The following is a 16,811-nucleotide window of genomic DNA, read 5'->3' as shown; positions in this document are numbered from 1 at the left end:
GCAATCAACAGGAGTGGAGCCGGGCTCCACGTGTTACTTTTATGTTGGTTAGACCACCTTTTTATACCGGCAGCTACTCTCTTAGGGTTCTTCTGCCTGGTGACTGTAGGGGGTTGGGACGTGGGGGTTTCCTCTGAAGGGGTTTGGGGTTCGCCCAACGTGGGGTCTCCTCCTGAGGTGTCCCCTCCTGTGTCATTTCTTGGGCAGCATCCATCTTGTATACTATTATTATTATTTTTCCCCTCCTTAAATTGGCAATGCTTTGCTGTGATAATCGCCGCCGTCACCGGGGCTAAAAACATACCGTATTTGTGGTACAGCACGCAGCTGATAGAGCTCAAGGCGTGTTCAATAAAAGGGTCTTTCTCAAGGTCCTCCCACAGGTAAAGTCGGCGTTCCTGGGGAATGGGAAGGAAGTACGACGCAATACCAGTGTATATCTAGGTCATAGCCGATCCTATAGTCTTTGTCATCTCGGCCCCGAGTCTAGCCTCGTATCTAGCGTACAGCTTATCGATTTCTTCGGCTGACATTTTGTGAATTTTATCGGGAGTGCAGTCCCCAAAGTAATGTTTGGCTTTGCCGCCAACAGCCAGCGCCACCAGTCTCTCTCGCTTGTCGTCACTCACCTGTGACGACTGTGGCACCAACAGTTGTTCTAGCAATTCATCACACTCCATCTTATAATGTAATAAGCAAGTTTTAGTTTTAATAATATAATACCCGATGCAGGCGAAACACAGCGAAATGAAGGTTAAATTGCACACAACGAGAACTTCAAAAACAACCATCGTATAGAACTGTAACAATTAATTGCTAAGCGCTAAGCATTGCTAAGCTTTGCTAAGCATTTGCTAAGCTTTGCTGAGCATTGCTAAGCTAAAACACCCTATAGGCCGCGGGTTGGTCGGTCTTGAGCACGAGCTTAGCATGTTTAGTTTCAGCGAGCTGTTTCTTCACCGATTCCCTATCATGTTTGCTCATCACATCGTTCTCTCTCAAACACTCCTCGAACGAATCCCTGTCCTTGCAGTCGAATAAGGCCACCCATCGCGTCTGCTCCCTGAGGTCTTTCAACACCGAGTTGAACTTCTGCGTTAGTACCCAGACGCTGTGCTTTGCGTGCCGGCCGGAGAAGGCCAGGTACGATAGCATGTCTCTCTTTTTTGTTATCTCGCGATTAGCGCTGCAGTCGTCCAGTATGAACAGCGTCGACTCCCCTTTAAATTTGTTGTGAAAAGCCTTCAACCAGTCCTGCAGACGTGTCCCCGGGTCGACTCTGTGTACGTCCGGGTCCGTCATCACCCAAGGTCTTTCCGTGTACGTTCTATTCATGTGCAGAGTAGGGCACATGATAACGATGTTGTCGAAACACGTAGTACCCTTCCAACATATCCAGCACGAAAACGGTCTTCCCACAACCAGTCTGCCCGCACACTTTGGCGCAGTGTGGGTCGCAGGGCAAATCAATAGATGGCTTGTTGGCAAGCAGTGGCTTGCTGGCAGGCAAATCAGTAGATGGCTTGCACGAATCTCCCATTCTCTATATTAAGTTGCGCGTCCATAATAACGTACAGATATAATTTCAACTTGCCTGCCGGTTGAGCCTTCTTGGTGATCTGGATTGTTATCCCCTCGCTGCCGTTGTCTATGCGGCGACCGCTACCGTGCAGTTTATCGTCATCCATGGATCGCATGTCCAACCACAGCGCGTACTTGGTGGTCAGCTTCGCCGATCTGCACGGAGGATAGGTCCAGGTCTTTGGTTATGTGGTGTTGTTTGGCCGGTAGCTTTTTTATCTCATCCCACTGCTGGTGTGCCCTCATACCGGCGCTGAACAGCTGGTTGGGCACGCCCTCGATGGTCACTTCCACCTTTCCAATTGCGGGGTTGAAAAACTTCTCGCTGTCCCTTCGGAACGGCTCGTAATCCTCCACTGGGACGATCAGGATACCTTTCATCGATCGCACCGGCACGTTTAGGTTGATATTCCACAGCGTGTCACTCTTATCCCGCACGACAGATCTATGCCTCAGGACCCTATCGTACAGGATGGCCACCTTCCAACGAGTACTGGTTTCGAACCTGCCTGGCCAGCTCCTGGCTAGGGATCATGTCGAACTCCAGAGAGATGTTGTCGATGGTGTAACTGGCCTCATCACCGTTCGGCGTACACACGACTTTGCTGTAGTCGTTAAACGTGAGCTCGTATTCAAGCCTATCACCCAGCGCGGCCTGGTAAAACGGCACGTGTCCCGTGAGCAACTCGAAGTCGAGCGGCACGCAGAACCTGTTCCCGTATGCTTGGGCGATGGCCTTTTCACCGTCCGTGATCTTGTCTAGCTGGTCTGCCGTGAAGCCGTATCCCATGCGCAACCGGGTCGATTTGCTGATGCCCTGGTACACGTCATTGACGCGTTCTCCCTCGCTTTTCCAGAGGTCCCCGTAGCAGTGAAACACGTAGCTGTCGTCGATGCTCAGCACCTCGTTACTGCTGATCTTGATGGTGGTTTTCTTGATGATGGCTCGGCCTACATTCCGCACTAGCTCGCGTTTGTCGTTGTCGGAGGTCAGCGTGAGTTTGAACGTCAGTCGAACCGTGCCTGGTACGATAAGGTCATTCTGGCCCAGGTTTGGAAATCTAACCAGCAGCGTTTGGTTCTGGTCTATCTTGCTGGGATTGTTGGTGATGGTCACCGACTGGCGCACGGCTCTGACGCCTAGAGGCTCTCTTGATCTTCGGAAAGGATCTACTTTCCTACCATACATTGTTATATAGATAAAATATAAAAGTTTAATATTAAATAATGGCTGAAGGCGGTCATGAGTACATCCCTATGGATGATATGTGGGATGATAGTGCCCAGGCGTTCAGGGAGGATGACACCACATTCACGAATAACCCCTTAAGTGCTGAACTTGTACAGCCGGCCGTCGACGATTATTACGACGCAGTTGAAAAGAGAGACAACATCAAGCCGTTGGTACGAGACTATGCCAAGTTTACCGTCGATAAGAAGGGCACACTGCGATTGAAGGCTCACCCGGGGGTCGATATCATGAAAAAAGACGGGAAAGGACCGTATGCTTTGTCAACACTCACCAGTCGCCCTGGTGGGAGTCAACTGATCCGTGATGAACTAGGCTTCATAGATTACGGTGGCGCACGGCCTAAGCTTCCCCCGAAGGTCGTCCAAGATCTGCAAGCAGCCAGGCCCGAACTCAGTAATACCGGGGACGTACCCCAACGTGCTAAAGAAACATCAGACAGTCTCGAAAAAATATTGGCCACGTACCATGCCACCCCCTTGCCGGGTCTCGAATTTACCCTGAGGGAACTTCGAGGCCTAGATGAAGCCTTGAAACATGTACGCGGAGAAGTCGTGAACAACATGGGGAAACTGAACGAAGTCGACGAGCACATTGCTCGCGAGAAAATAAAACTCGCCGAATCGGACGGTGATATGAAACGTCATATCCAGGAGAGAATAAAAAACTTGGAAGACGAGAGACGGACTCGGTTGGAATCCGCTTCCTCGAACCGGGAAGCCCTCCGATCACAGATCAGTCGTGTACGGGAAACCATCGATCGAGTCCTAAATGATGGCCAACAGGATCCGAATCCTCTTCCAGGACCAAGGGATCACCATCGCCAGCATTCTGACTGCATTGGGCTTCATCATATCAACCCTGGTGGTGTCATTGATGCCTGCCGGCCGCAGTGGTACACCAACACCCCCAAGTGGTGGCGCCAAAGACTGGATAAGAAAACACCTGAAATCCCTCGGGGAGGCCCTGGCTAAACTGGCTGGTAAGGCCGCCGAAGCCCTGCCCGGCATCCTGGGTAGCATCGTCTCGTGGCTGCTAAGCGCTCTGGCTAAAACTGCCACGTGGCTCGGTCAAAACCTGTGGGCAGCCATCGTCGCCGTTGCGGGTCTGGTGTACGTAGTGGCTAAGGAATTTTTAACCAAATGAGTCCCAAACCGGCCGCGACCCCACCAACCACCAGGGCTGTTTTACGGTCGATTTGCTGCTGATTGGACGCCTGCTGTTGGGGCTGTGGGGGTGTGGGTTGAACCCTAGGCTCTGGGGGTGGCGCCACTATACCCGTTTCACCGGTCGTGGGTGGCGGGACTTGGGGGGTGTTAACATCGGGGTTGACGCCCAACTTTTGGTCTGCCGTGGCTATGACTATTTCGTTGTTGTAACCCACCACTTTTTTTACTCTCAGTTGCATATCGCTCGGATCCATGTACAGTCCCACGTCGAACATATAGTCGACTTTCGACCGGGCGTATTCCAACACGTCTTGGTAGCGTTTGATGGCACTCGGTAGATCAACTAGAGCATTGATAGCATCCTCAACATTAACAACGAACTGTTTCTGCGCGTCGTAAGCAGTCCCCTTGGAGCGCGTTTGCGTCTGTGCACCCAACAGCGCCCACACGTACGTTCGAATCGAGTCGTTCAAGCGTTCGGTGCCGGCACAAGTAAACCCTTTCGACCTGTCCAGCATGAACATTTTCCAATCATCCGCGGGCCCCTGCTCGAACCTCCAGACTCGGTAATCCTTGCTGTCATCGAAAGCTATGTAACGGTCATCCCACTCGTTTGTTGTGATATGATACGACTTGTAACCCCAATCTTTCACCAGCTGTTTGCTGGCTTCCGCGATATGCATATTGTGAGCGATGGGGATACCCAACCCATGGTTCGGGCCCGGCAAACGCCAATCCGTCTTCGGGTCTAGTTCGAATTCGTTGCAAACGCGTTCGTAGGCCCGTCTATCGTACTGGTTGTTTACTGCGTCCCATGCTTTGTCCTGTGGGATCGGAGCGCTGATCTCTTTGAGGATACGCCTGACCTGGTAGTACACGTGGAACGTGAACACAGACTGACTCAGCGGTCCCCGCCGAGTGTCGGCCAATGTCACACCACACCCCGTCGTAGCGCACCACACAGCGAAGTTGAGTTGATTCTGCCAGAACTGCATCGGGTTGTTGAACCAAGCGTGGACTACCTTAGCGTTAGTCACCGAAAACCTATACCTAGCAAATACATCTATAAACTGGGCGTCGAAATACAACCCAGGAGCGACCACGATCTTGTGTGGGAAATCTATGTCCAGTTTAGGGTAAAACACTCCCGGCTTGTACATTTTTAAAGTATTATATAATGGATATATATACTCTAACATGTACGTAACACTTCCAGGAATAACGAGCGGCGAGGCCGTTCAGCTGATGCACATGATCGATAACATGTCGGGTCAACTCGAAGTCGCACTCTGCGATATCACCTACCTACCGCGATGGACTAACATCAATGTCAACGACAACAAGCTTTTCGTCAGTGGCGCCCGCAATCAGATAACTGACGGCTACTACAGCGTGTGCTCGCTAAGCGACGAGGTCTTCAAGCCCCTGGGAGCCGAACTCAAGATGAACGACTCAAACGGCACAGTGGTGTTAATCAACAACGGAAGAAACTCCTTGAGGCTCGGTCGACCATTTGCGAGGACACTCAGTATGTCGCCTGACGAGATAAAACCAACAACTACCGTCACAGGCACGAAGTTACCCGACCTAGTACCGTACCGAGAGCTGTGCATTCATCTCGGCCAGCTGAGCACAATGGACAACATTCAAGGGGGTCACCCTTCCACGATACTGAGAGCCGTACCGGTGAAAACGGAGAAATACAACGACGGCAGAACCGAGTCGTTTTCACCGCGGCAGTATAAGAGGTTAACTCGGGGCAACATCCCTGAGCTGGTAATATCGGTGTTAGATATAAATCATAATCCCGTGAATATAGGATACCTCAGCATAACGCTGCACATAAAATGACTAGCGCACAAGGCCCCGGGATGAAGTTGAAAAAATGCATCAATGCGTGGATCTCCGACCTCGGGGACACACGCGGATTCGACGACCCCGGAGAAGATGGTAAATTGTACGCCTTGCAACTGAAAACAACATTTACAAACGCGTTGAAGTCCCCTCCGGTGGAACACTAGGTGATATAGTAGATACCTCAAGAGCGGTCGTCAACACTCGGTACGCCCTAGTCAGCACCGGTGATGATAAATGGATAGTATACCCATCGTTCGGGGGCAAACTGTTCGACTTAGAAGATGTTGAGAGCACTACCGTCGCCCAGAACAAGCCATATACGCACGTCTTCACCGACTACGACAAGTGGGTGTTGTTGCCCGCTAAAGTCGACTGGTTTCTCAATATTAGGCTCGGCTCCCCTACGTGTTCACGGAGAACAAAGACAACTACCTAAACAAAGTCGTGAACAACGGAACCCTGCTCAGAGGCATAGCGTAGTCATCAGCCCAGCCGCCAGTATGGCAGCCCACATACTATCGAGTAAACCGGGGGTGCAAAACGTGACATTGCAGTTGGTGTCTGAATTCGCTGGCGTGGTCAACATCCTGGAGAGTCTACCGGAGAACGCCACTCTGATCATCAAAGTCTACCTAGGGGAACCATCAAAGGATGAAGTCGAAATCGTGAAGGGGGTCAAACTCGGGTGGGTGAAACGGCACCAGTATCAGGTTTGCACTGTTTACGTGCGGGTGGGTGCAGACTCCCACACCAGTCTGCAGGGGGTCACCATGACCGTGGAAGACACGATATCACTCACCAAGATCTTCCTACCCGACAACATACACTTCATGGGGTTGAAGTGCGCCCCTAAGATATTATCAGAAAAACAATTGGAAACTATCTCGTAATAGTAATATATCAATGCCCAATCATCGCCCCAACGCCACACTTAACGATCTAGGGGACACGGAAGGATTCAATCAGCCTGGCGAGGAAGACACCTCGTACGTCCTACACTTGAAAGACAATGTGTATAGGCGGGCAGCAATGGCCGATCATCTGCCCAAAATCACACTCGGGGGTCTAGGAGGCACAAAGGGGTTCGATTGGCCCGGCGTGGACGGCACCTCGTACGCCCTGCGCTTAAGAGATGGTGTGTACGTGCGAGTGCCTCTGGCAGACGACTTTAGAGAGCCCGAATGGTTGATCAACATGACCCTCACCACACCTTACGTCTCTTTTCGTAGTGGTGGGCCTATCACTAGGGATATCGCCGAAATTAAGAACAGCGGTATCTTGGTCGGGAGGTTTCATTCCACAGGCCCTCAAAATATGAGAATTTCCCAAACCCCAAATCGCCCGGGTTACATGTTAGATACAACCGGGAATGCACGGTTATCATTTGAAATATACGCTGACCTACCATATTCTAGGTTTATACCTCCAGGCTCCACATTAATCATAAAACTCTTTTTAAAAAACGCCCGTAGGGTCTCATGGGACCTTTTATCTGGGGTGGAAATAAACTCATCTGTTGATTCATCTAAAGACCGCCATTGTAGTATCGTCATACCACGGAACTCGGACTCCTCACAGAGGTTTCTGCCCCCCTTGATAAGCCCCCATATATTTCGTATAAGGCAAGAGTTACCTATTGACCTTTCCAGAATTCACCTACCCGAGAACGTAGGCCTTAGAAGCCTCAAGTACATTGATCGACTATTAACTGAAGCCCAATTAAAAAATATCTCATAAGATATATTATAGGCACATAGGATGGATCTGTACCCAGTCGCAGAGGAAGTAGCGAAGCCCCTGGAAACCGTAGACTGGTTCCGCTTGAGCCAGTTATGCGACATAAAACGCCAACTAGAACAAGACCGCGACACACGGGCAGCATTGTATAAGAAGTACCATAGAGCTTTCAATGTCGTGGATGGTGTTGATACCGCCCTTATGGCTACCAGTATGGGGTTAGGTGCAGTAGGCGTGGGGTTGTTGGCCATCATCATAGCCGCACCCGCAGTGCTAGGCATAGAAATAACAGCTAGGGTGTCAGGGTTGGCTGGATTGGTGTTTAAGTTTGTGTCACGCAGACTGCACTGGAAGGCATTGAAACATGACGAGATCAGGATTCTGGCTGAAGCAAAGCTGAACACGGTAAGTGAGCGTATTTCTACAGCACTCACTGACAGTAAGATCTCAGAGGAGGAATCTCGTTCAATCCTCTCTGAACTCAAGTACCGTAAGATGAAACAAGAAATCCGGCTCAAGTCTCGTAAGTCTGCTATCGGCGAAGACGAGAAAAAAAGTACATAGAACAAGGGGTGCGAAACATTAAACTGTTTCACAAGACATAGTGCCACGTGATCAGGTTCGAGGTCATAGCGGCACAGTAGTGCCACGTGGGGTCGGGAAGTTAACTGGGGGTTCAAAAGTAGTAGATACAATGGTGGCGAGATCTAAGGGCCTAACAAAAGCTTTATTTGTGAAATAAGGCTTTGCAGAGGCTTTTGTTGGACTTGATCCCGGACTATCATTATATATACTACTCCACCTGCTTCGTGTATTAGTGGAAGGCTGTTGGTTCGATCACCATGTCGTCTTGCCTAAAGACGTTAAAGATGATCCTTGTACTTACCTTGTCCGATATTCGGCATTACGGTAAAAAAAGACATCAAAAGCCCGGACAAGCACACGTGTGCACGCACACTGGTACGGGTTTTTTTCTGAGGTGGGCAACGTAATGTTGATTTCTCAATGTATCCATGCAGTGACTTTACAATGTGTTGTTCTTTTAACTGTTCATTGACAGGTAGGATAAGTATTATGGGAATCAACTCGTTTGGCTTTGGAGGAGTGAATGGTCATCTTATCCTCATGTCCTACAAGAACCCACCAGATGAATGCAAAAGTAAGGTTTCCTGAAACATTCACTGAATATATTGGCTCCGAAATGTGAGTTTGAAAATAAGAGACATATACAAGCTTCATATGGGTAAATAATTGTTACTATGAACACTATGAAATTTTGTTTATGGTTTGTTTTATATCACAAACATATGGCAAAAACCAAGTAAATAAAAACTGATGAATACAGCGTGGTACAAGCATAGACATGTATGGTGTAATTATCAACACTATCACTCTATGTAATGTTCGAAGTACGTCTTGTTATTAGAGGCAGGAACTTATCTTGTGCCCCTCACCGTCCGGAGCGAAGAAGGCATAGCAAGGATACGCACGTTCCTTGAGAAGCACTCGGAAAATGTGGCACTATTGAAGCTTATGAGTAGATCCATGCTGTCGTGCGACCCACGTCAGCAGATCAGGGGTTACGCCATAGTGGATCTGCCAGAGATCGGTAAGAATTTTGAATATTTCTGATCCTTCAAAATGAACATCCCGTTCCATTCATTACAGGGAATAAGTGTTGGCTAATTCTTCGCGTCCTCGTATTATAAGCTGATATATATTGAGAAAAGATTTACTCTCCCATTTGACTGAGACAGAAATGTTTGATGTGATAGTGATAGAATCGGATGCTCATCTATATATGGGGTAGGATATGGTTTTTCATTCAATTCAAGTTTTATGTTTACCCATTAAGACGTTAATAGATAGCACATTATGCCTGCACTCGGCATTAAGGGTATCCATGTTAAACTCTGGCATAGAATCTCCGTGAACTAAAGCTAGCACTATAAAACCAGCATTTCCCTAGACTGGTACATTCATGCCCACATGCGCCCATACAGTGTATAGAAGTGTAATAATTTTCAACGTGAAGTTAAACCCAAGTCAGTAACATGATGGCCTTTCAAATAATTACTTAGCCTCAGATCATATACTTCTCACAATGATAATTTGAACCACTAGAAGCCAAATCTCAGGAGTTTGTACAGAGATAACGAATCATGCATTTCTGATTCATCTGACTTAATTTACACAAATGTTTGAGAACCGATCTTCATCGATCTTCAAAGTAAATGTATTGCTTACAATGCAGTATGTAGAACATCAGCAACAGTCACATACACGGTCAAGGTCACCACTGGCAGCAAATTCGGGGCTGGAACTGATGCGAATGTGTTCATCGACCTCCAAGGAGACTTACAGAAGTCGGGTATGTCATTGTTGAAACCTATGCCTTGTTTGCTAGACCCTTGGGAATACATAAGAAGGAATCCATGCCTCAGTTCCAGAAAGTCTCAGGATTGCTCTGGGCTCTATTTGGATGATATTTCTCATTTTTCCTTATCCTGACTCAAGCTATATTGCTTATCTCCCTTTCCCTTTCGGTAAACTTGTATCCCTTTGTTCCCAAGAACAGTCAAAATAAACTCGCCCATCGGAAGCCCCACTTTCCCACCAAAAGCCGCCTCACGTGACCTGAGACATGCCCTCTCATCAATCTCTCCTTCATTGCTCAAGCGGGCGGTTTCCTGGGTAACTGTTACGGCTTATATCCTTTTGGACAGATTTTCAAATTAAGGCCGTGAATTGTATTTTAGGACACTCCATTTCAGGTGACTGTTTCTGCATGGTGGCATGTAAACAATGCAGGTCACGCATCTCAGCGGCTGATCAACACCCTGTGTGTTCTTCTTGCGTTAACACATCGTGTTCTCTTGCCACACGTTGTAAATATTGTGCACATTTATCAATATTTGCAAAGTAGAAGTCTTTGTGAGGCTCTCACAGCAGACGACTACTACAGGGTTCATGACCCTTCCAAGCAGACTCGTCATGAGACAGCTGCACCATCAGCCAGGCAGTCAACACTAACCAGCGAACCCTCCTGCTAGCAGCCAGCCTACATCTGCGCAGTCTATTCACGCCATTCGTTAGTCCAAGAATGGGTTTGTGAACCCTTCTACGCAGCTGATCACTAATCGCCAGCGTCCGCAGTCTAGCAACCCTTTAGCTTTGAGAAGGCTACTCTCTGGCTTCGCTGGATCCTCTCAACAAATTGTCTACTACGGTTTCACGTCGGCCTCCGGATCCTTTAGCGCAGCCCTTTAATCAGCAGGACGTCATGGACCAGATTACCAGGAAGATGGTCAAGGCAATCGATGTAGCAGCTCTCTACAGAACTCTAGCATCCCCTCATCCACGAGGAAATTCCGGCTTCGGACGACAACGCTTAGGAGGATCTAGACCCAACCATCTATACTGACTCTGAGATAGTATCCAGGGTTGCAGATGGCTTGCCGATATCTTCACCAACTCGTGACTCCAACTCGACCTATTGCATCAAAGTTGACAACCTCGACACTTTGACGATTCCTACCATGAAGCAATTATCGCAGGTCCTGGAGAAGCTGAAGACGGCCTTTGTGAAGGCTACGAGGTCCCAAGGGCAGCATACCCTTCGTTCAGGGCCAGGAACTTCCCGCTTCACAAAATGGAACCATTCCTCAAGGCTCCTGAGATAGATGAGGTTACTCACCACTCAGCGACTCAGTCACAAAGTTATAGAGTCGATGACAAGAACTTGGCGCAACTCGACACTACTACTACAAGGGCGTTCTTCGGTGGACGTCTAGGCTACTACTGGGAGAATTGGAGACTAGAAGACGATCAAGTGCTGCGAGAAGGGTACGAGATCCAGTTCAAGGCGACGCCTCCACTTACGGTCAACCCACAGGTGCACAGATACACCAAGTTACAACGCATCAAGTTGACTGAGGCCATTGACTCGATGCAAAGAACGCCGTAGAGATCCTAGATCAACACAGTCTCACCTCCGGCTTTTACTCTCCAATTTTCCTGGTACCAAAGAAGAACTCCAAAGATAAGTTCCGCCTCATCTACAACATGAAGCGTTTCAACCTAGACTACTTTCTGAAACCAGACAATTCCACGTCCTAGCATTGTCTACGATCCTCTGACCACATGTAGCACAAGACCTGTCCCTGTGCCCAATAAACCCTTTGAAGATCTACTTGGGAAGGACTGCTACAAGGAGGGAGTTCAAGCATCTCTTCATCCCGCTATCACCCGCCACAACTTTTGAAGTTTTGAACGATCTCGTTTTGGAACAGCTGTCATCCTACGAGCCTACAGAGCAGCTGGGCTGGATCTTCCTAGAGCTTCCAACCCTCACGAAGTTAGAGCACTAGCCTCGACACTCAACCTACATTGGAACTGCTCTTTATTGTTCATTACGGAAGGCTGCTTTTGGAAGTCTGACACAATGTTCACCAACCATTATCTTCAGGATATGGCTACAGAAGATGTATCCGGTATCCACAAGTTCGGCCCTCTTGTTGTAGCGCAACAATCCGATTCCTGCCAGATAATGAGATACTCACTCTTGTCACGCTGACTTGTAGACGCCAGGCCGGCAGAGAGTCCATGCTCCACTGTCTTACGAGATAAGTCAGTGCATGACTGATATAGACTCAGTTTTGGTAACGTTCTTGCCTTAACAGATGAGATTGCTCCCAGGGGGTTTATCAGGAGACGCTATGTTCACCGATTCAGTCACATTGAGTCCCGGTAGGTGGCTGACCCACCACCTGTTCCGTCGGATTCCTTAAGCATATAGCATGACTCGGGATAAGGAAAATAATCTAGGATAAAATTGATATTTTATACTTATCCTGACTCATGATTTGAAGGGCCCTGCCAACCGTCCTCTCTCAGCACTGCGGGCCTCCCTGTAGTGCGGGCGAGAGAGTGACAAGAGCATGCCAGTGTTCAGGTCACATGGGACACTTTTGCGGGAAAAGGTAGGTAACCCACTGGGTGAGTGATTTTACGTTTGCTTAAGGGAGCAAAGGGATTCAAGTTTCCACGTAACCGTTTGAAGGGAAAGGGAGATAAGCATATAGCACGAGTATAAAATATCAATTTTATCATAAAAATTACAATTGTTTCATTCCGTAGATAGTTTCTAACCATGAAAACTTTCTTCTGGAACTAAATGTCTGTTATGATACTCGTGTAACTTGCACAGGTTTGCTCAAATAATGATAGGTGATTGTCCAGTGACCAGAAACGTTTGGAGTATAAATCATTCATTATATATTCGATGGGTATGCCTTCCAGGGAAGATAGATTTGAAGGAAAGCAAAACACCCGAAAAACAGTTTGAAAGACGAAATACAGACGAGTTCCTTATCACAACAAAGGACGTTGGACACCTGCAGAGAATTGTGTGAGTCGACTCTCCCAAGACACAACTCCAACCCCCAACCCCACCCCCGAGTAATTGTTTCTTGTATTGCTTTAGTTAGGATGACCAATGATAGTGATGTGTGAATTGTCAGTTCTAATTCACAAACAAGAAGCCGTTACTAGAGGGCGCAACTAGAAGGTTGCAGATGTTAAACCGACTTTGCCAACTGTGCGCTTTGTTTATTTAACAGATAATGAACCAACCAACAAGTATTAATTTTTTTAAATTGGGATACTTTCAGTATCAGATTGTGAGTAGTGAGTGGCATGTTCTCTTTCGTTTTCATAAAAGGACATCATAATCCATATGAGACAAAACAACCTTGTTTTCCTACTTGAACTACCAGGATCGGCCATGATGATAAAGGTGCAGCTGCCTCCTGGTTCTTGGGTCACGTGACCGTCCACTCTTCATCTCTGGACTTTACGTGGACATTTCCTTGTGAACGATGGTTAGCCGAGGATGAGGATGATGGACGTATTATGAGGGAGTTGCTTCCCAAACAGAAATGTCCTTTAAGTCAAGAGCCTTGTAAGTGCTGTCCATGTTTCCTTGATCATGCACATTCCAAACTGTCAGGTGTCTTGAAAATTAGCAGTATCTTCCAGATATACCTTCAGTATCCTTTGCGTCATTTGTGATGACAGTACTGTGCATCTTACCCCACGCGACACAATGAATGTATGTGTAATGAACCGGGGCGGGGGGATAGTCTAGTGGTTAAAGCGTTGGCTCGTCACGCTGAAGACCCGGTTTCGAATCCCCTCATGGGTACAATGAGTGAAGCCCATTTCCGGTGTCCCCCCGCCGTGATATTGCTGGAATATTGCTAAAAGCGGCGTAAAACCCAACTCAGTCAGTGTAATGAACCTCATCACCTTTGTTTCAATACACTATTTGCCAGTTTGTACATCTACGGATATTGACAAGCAGACCTCATATGTTTGCTATTGGACTTCAAACGACAATGTATGAGCTTCCTTTGTGTTTGCCGGTCAGCTTGCGGCTTCAGAATTATATACTAATATTAAATTCACACGATTTCGTACTTCAAAATTCAAACAGACTAGAAAATCAATATAGGTTTCAAAACGTCAGTGCCAGCAGTGTACACATAGTGAACGTTCACTGTTTGTTGTTGATGCTAAAGGTGTGTCCGTCTACTGGTCGCCACGCCAGCAACACCGACCTCCCTTGTGGCTACTAGTACAGGATATAGCCTGGCGCAGCAACATGCCACACGCGGACCTGCTGCAGCTGGGCGTATTCAAGCAGTCTCTACAGGAATCTGACGAGGTCAGTAATCCGTTCAGATCATTTAATACAGTTAGTCAGGGTAAGAATAGGTCAGTTGCAAACTGAGCATCAATATGAACCCGGTCGTCAGGCTTGTTAATTTTTGTGTTTTCATGTTGTCCGCTGACGGCTTGAACGTTGCTCACTGCCCGTCACTGGATTGTCTGGTCGTGACTGGATTATTGTATCGTTGTACAGTAGCTGGTATAATGTTGATTTGAACGTTAATACAGACACAAGACACACAAACACGAATGATTGAATCCTTATATAGGTGCAGCAAGTAAGAAAGTATCTGTTCATTATCTACTGCTCAGAACTATGTATATTCCTATGTGAAGCCCATTTCTGGTGTCCCCCTGCCGTGATGTTGATGGAATATTGCTTAAAGCGGCGTAAAACCAGATTCAGTCAGTCAGTCAGTATATTCCTATATGAATAAGCAAAGCATATGGTATGGTACAATTGCAATTGTGACTGATGTCATATAATGATATACTGATAATTTCATAATTACCCCCCGCAGTTTTTATCGTTTCTAGATTCTTCGCAGCCTGGAAACAGATGTATCTGTAACAGAGAGTTTGGAAAAGGAAGCAGCATTTAAACCTGCCACCAAAGTCGGTCTAGTTTGTTTGACAGCTGTTAATATAGGTAATCTGTATGACAGACACTTGCAATAAATATCATCATTAATCAACTTCGCCGGACTCTGTCCCCAACCCCAGATTCTGTTGACAGACCACTGCCATTTAACTGAAATACTGCTGGGTGCTGCGTTAACGAAACAAATGAAAAAGATAACTAATTTTGCAATCGATGTTTCAAAATTTAACAGGTCCCGCAGTACTTACTAATTCCTTTGATAGGATTCGTTTATCATAATTATTTACAAACGAAGCGACAGAAGTGTTTTGTACAGATGTTAATACGTTGCAGCATCTACGTTACTAAAGTTTATCACTGTTATTGCTATAATTTGCTAACGATTGATCGATATATATCCCAGTCAAAGATAGTGTTCTATTGGTTATCTGTTGCTTATATAGGTTTGATGGAGGTTCTCAAAGCATCAGGAATACGCCCAGATGGCTTTATAGGATCGGGACTGTCGGAGATCACAGTCGCCTACCTTGACGCTTGCCTCACTCACAAACAGTGTCTTCAAGTAGCATTGGCAATTGGGGAGACTCTGGAATCCCTTTTGACTGAGGGCAAAGGTAGGTCAACGTCTGATTCTGTAGCATTTGTTGTTAAATATTTCGCCCATTAGATGGTACTTGTTCGAATCCCAGAATCGTTATGACTCGTGGTGTGCTTGTGCTTCTAGCTGTCATTTATGTGGTTCGCCCATCGTCCATCTAGGTGAGTGAGTTTAGTTTTACGCTGCACTCAACAATATTCCAGCTATATGGCCGCGGTCTGTAAATAATCAAGTCTGGAGCAGACACTCCAGTCATCAACAGCATGAGCATCGATCTACGCAACTGTGATGCGATGACATGTCATCCAAGTCTGCGAGAATGACCACCCGATCCCGTTTGTCGCCTCTTACGACAAACATGGGTTACTGGAGACAAATTCTAACCGGCATCTTCACCGGTTTGTCCTGACCCGTGAAGATCCGGGGTAGACCAGGTCTTCAGCAACCCATGCTTGCCACAAAAGGCGACTATGCTTGTCGTAAGAGGCAACTAACGGGATCGGGGGGTCAGGCTCGCTCACTTGGTTGACATAGGTCATCCGTGCCCAATTGCGCAGATCGATGCTGATGCTGTTGACCACTGGATTGTCTGGTCCAGACTCGATTATTTACAGACCGCCGCCATATAGCTGTAATATTGCTGAGTGCGGCGTAAAACTAAACTCACTCACTCACCGGTTCGTCCGTTTGGACACTCAGTTATCCTGCACACCGCAAGTGTGGGCTTCCTATTGTACTGATATCTTCCTTATGTTATTGGCGATTTAGTGACCGCAATGGACGGATTTATTATATATTCAACAGAAAGATAGACTTCACGTATGTACTGCTACAGTTGTAAATGTTGCAGGTGAATCTATCTACTCCATCAGCCTTCACTCCGACTTCGTGCACAAACTGGGTCCAAAGACCAACATCCTGACCTACATCAACAACACAGTAATGCTGGCAGCTCTCCCAGAGCAGGATAAAGACTACATCCTCAAACAGGTTGAACAAGCAGGTGAATATCAACAAGACATCAACCAAATAGTCTAATAATTTCGAGCGATTTGCACGTTTATTTTCAAATTGGTAATCATACGAACCAAACATGAGATTCAAATATTGATACAACAAGAAATCGATTGATATCTTTTAGTTTTATTCATCATGTATGATACTTGCTATGGCTATCAGTAAAAATGTTTAACAATGAGTGAAATGGATATATAATCCATAGCTGTAACGGCTGCATGCAATATTCGTATATTCTTAGATTACCGAGTTAGTTCTCAGTCATTTAAT

At 47.0% G+C, this 16,811-nt stretch overlaps 1 protein-coding gene across 6 annotated transcripts in view; it reads left to right on the top strand.

Annotated features, from left to right (window-relative positions):
* LOC124282414 (fatty acid synthase-like) overlaps positions 1-16,811 on the top strand; it is a 56,695-nt gene that overhangs the window by 16,398 nt on the left and 23,486 nt on the right. For all 6 annotated transcript variants that reach the window (XM_046718402.1, XM_046718401.1, XM_046718398.1 and 3 more), the window contains 9 exons: positions 8,654-8,752; positions 9,020-9,202; positions 9,848-9,964; positions 12,895-13,003; positions 13,371-13,555; positions 14,175-14,320; positions 14,863-14,974; positions 15,370-15,540; positions 16,375-16,527. In XM_046718402.1, the coding sequence (XP_046574358.1) occupies positions 8,654-8,752; positions 9,020-9,202; positions 9,848-9,964; positions 12,895-13,003; positions 13,371-13,555; positions 14,175-14,320; positions 14,863-14,974; positions 15,370-15,540; positions 16,375-16,527 (1,275 nt within the window). The remainder of the gene's footprint in view (positions 1-8,653; positions 8,753-9,019; positions 9,203-9,847; positions 9,965-12,894; positions 13,004-13,370; positions 13,556-14,174; positions 14,321-14,862; positions 14,975-15,369; positions 15,541-16,374; positions 16,528-16,811) is intronic.

This window comes from Haliotis rubra, unplaced genomic scaffold (genome assembly GCF_003918875.1).
Source record: "Haliotis rubra isolate DU_JTF1 unplaced genomic scaffold, ASM391887v1 Scf3, whole genome shotgun sequence".
NCBI classification, from domain to species: domain Eukaryota; kingdom Metazoa; phylum Mollusca; class Gastropoda; order Lepetellida; family Haliotidae; genus Haliotis; species Haliotis rubra.
This window is presented reverse-complemented; position numbering and strand designations above follow the sequence as displayed.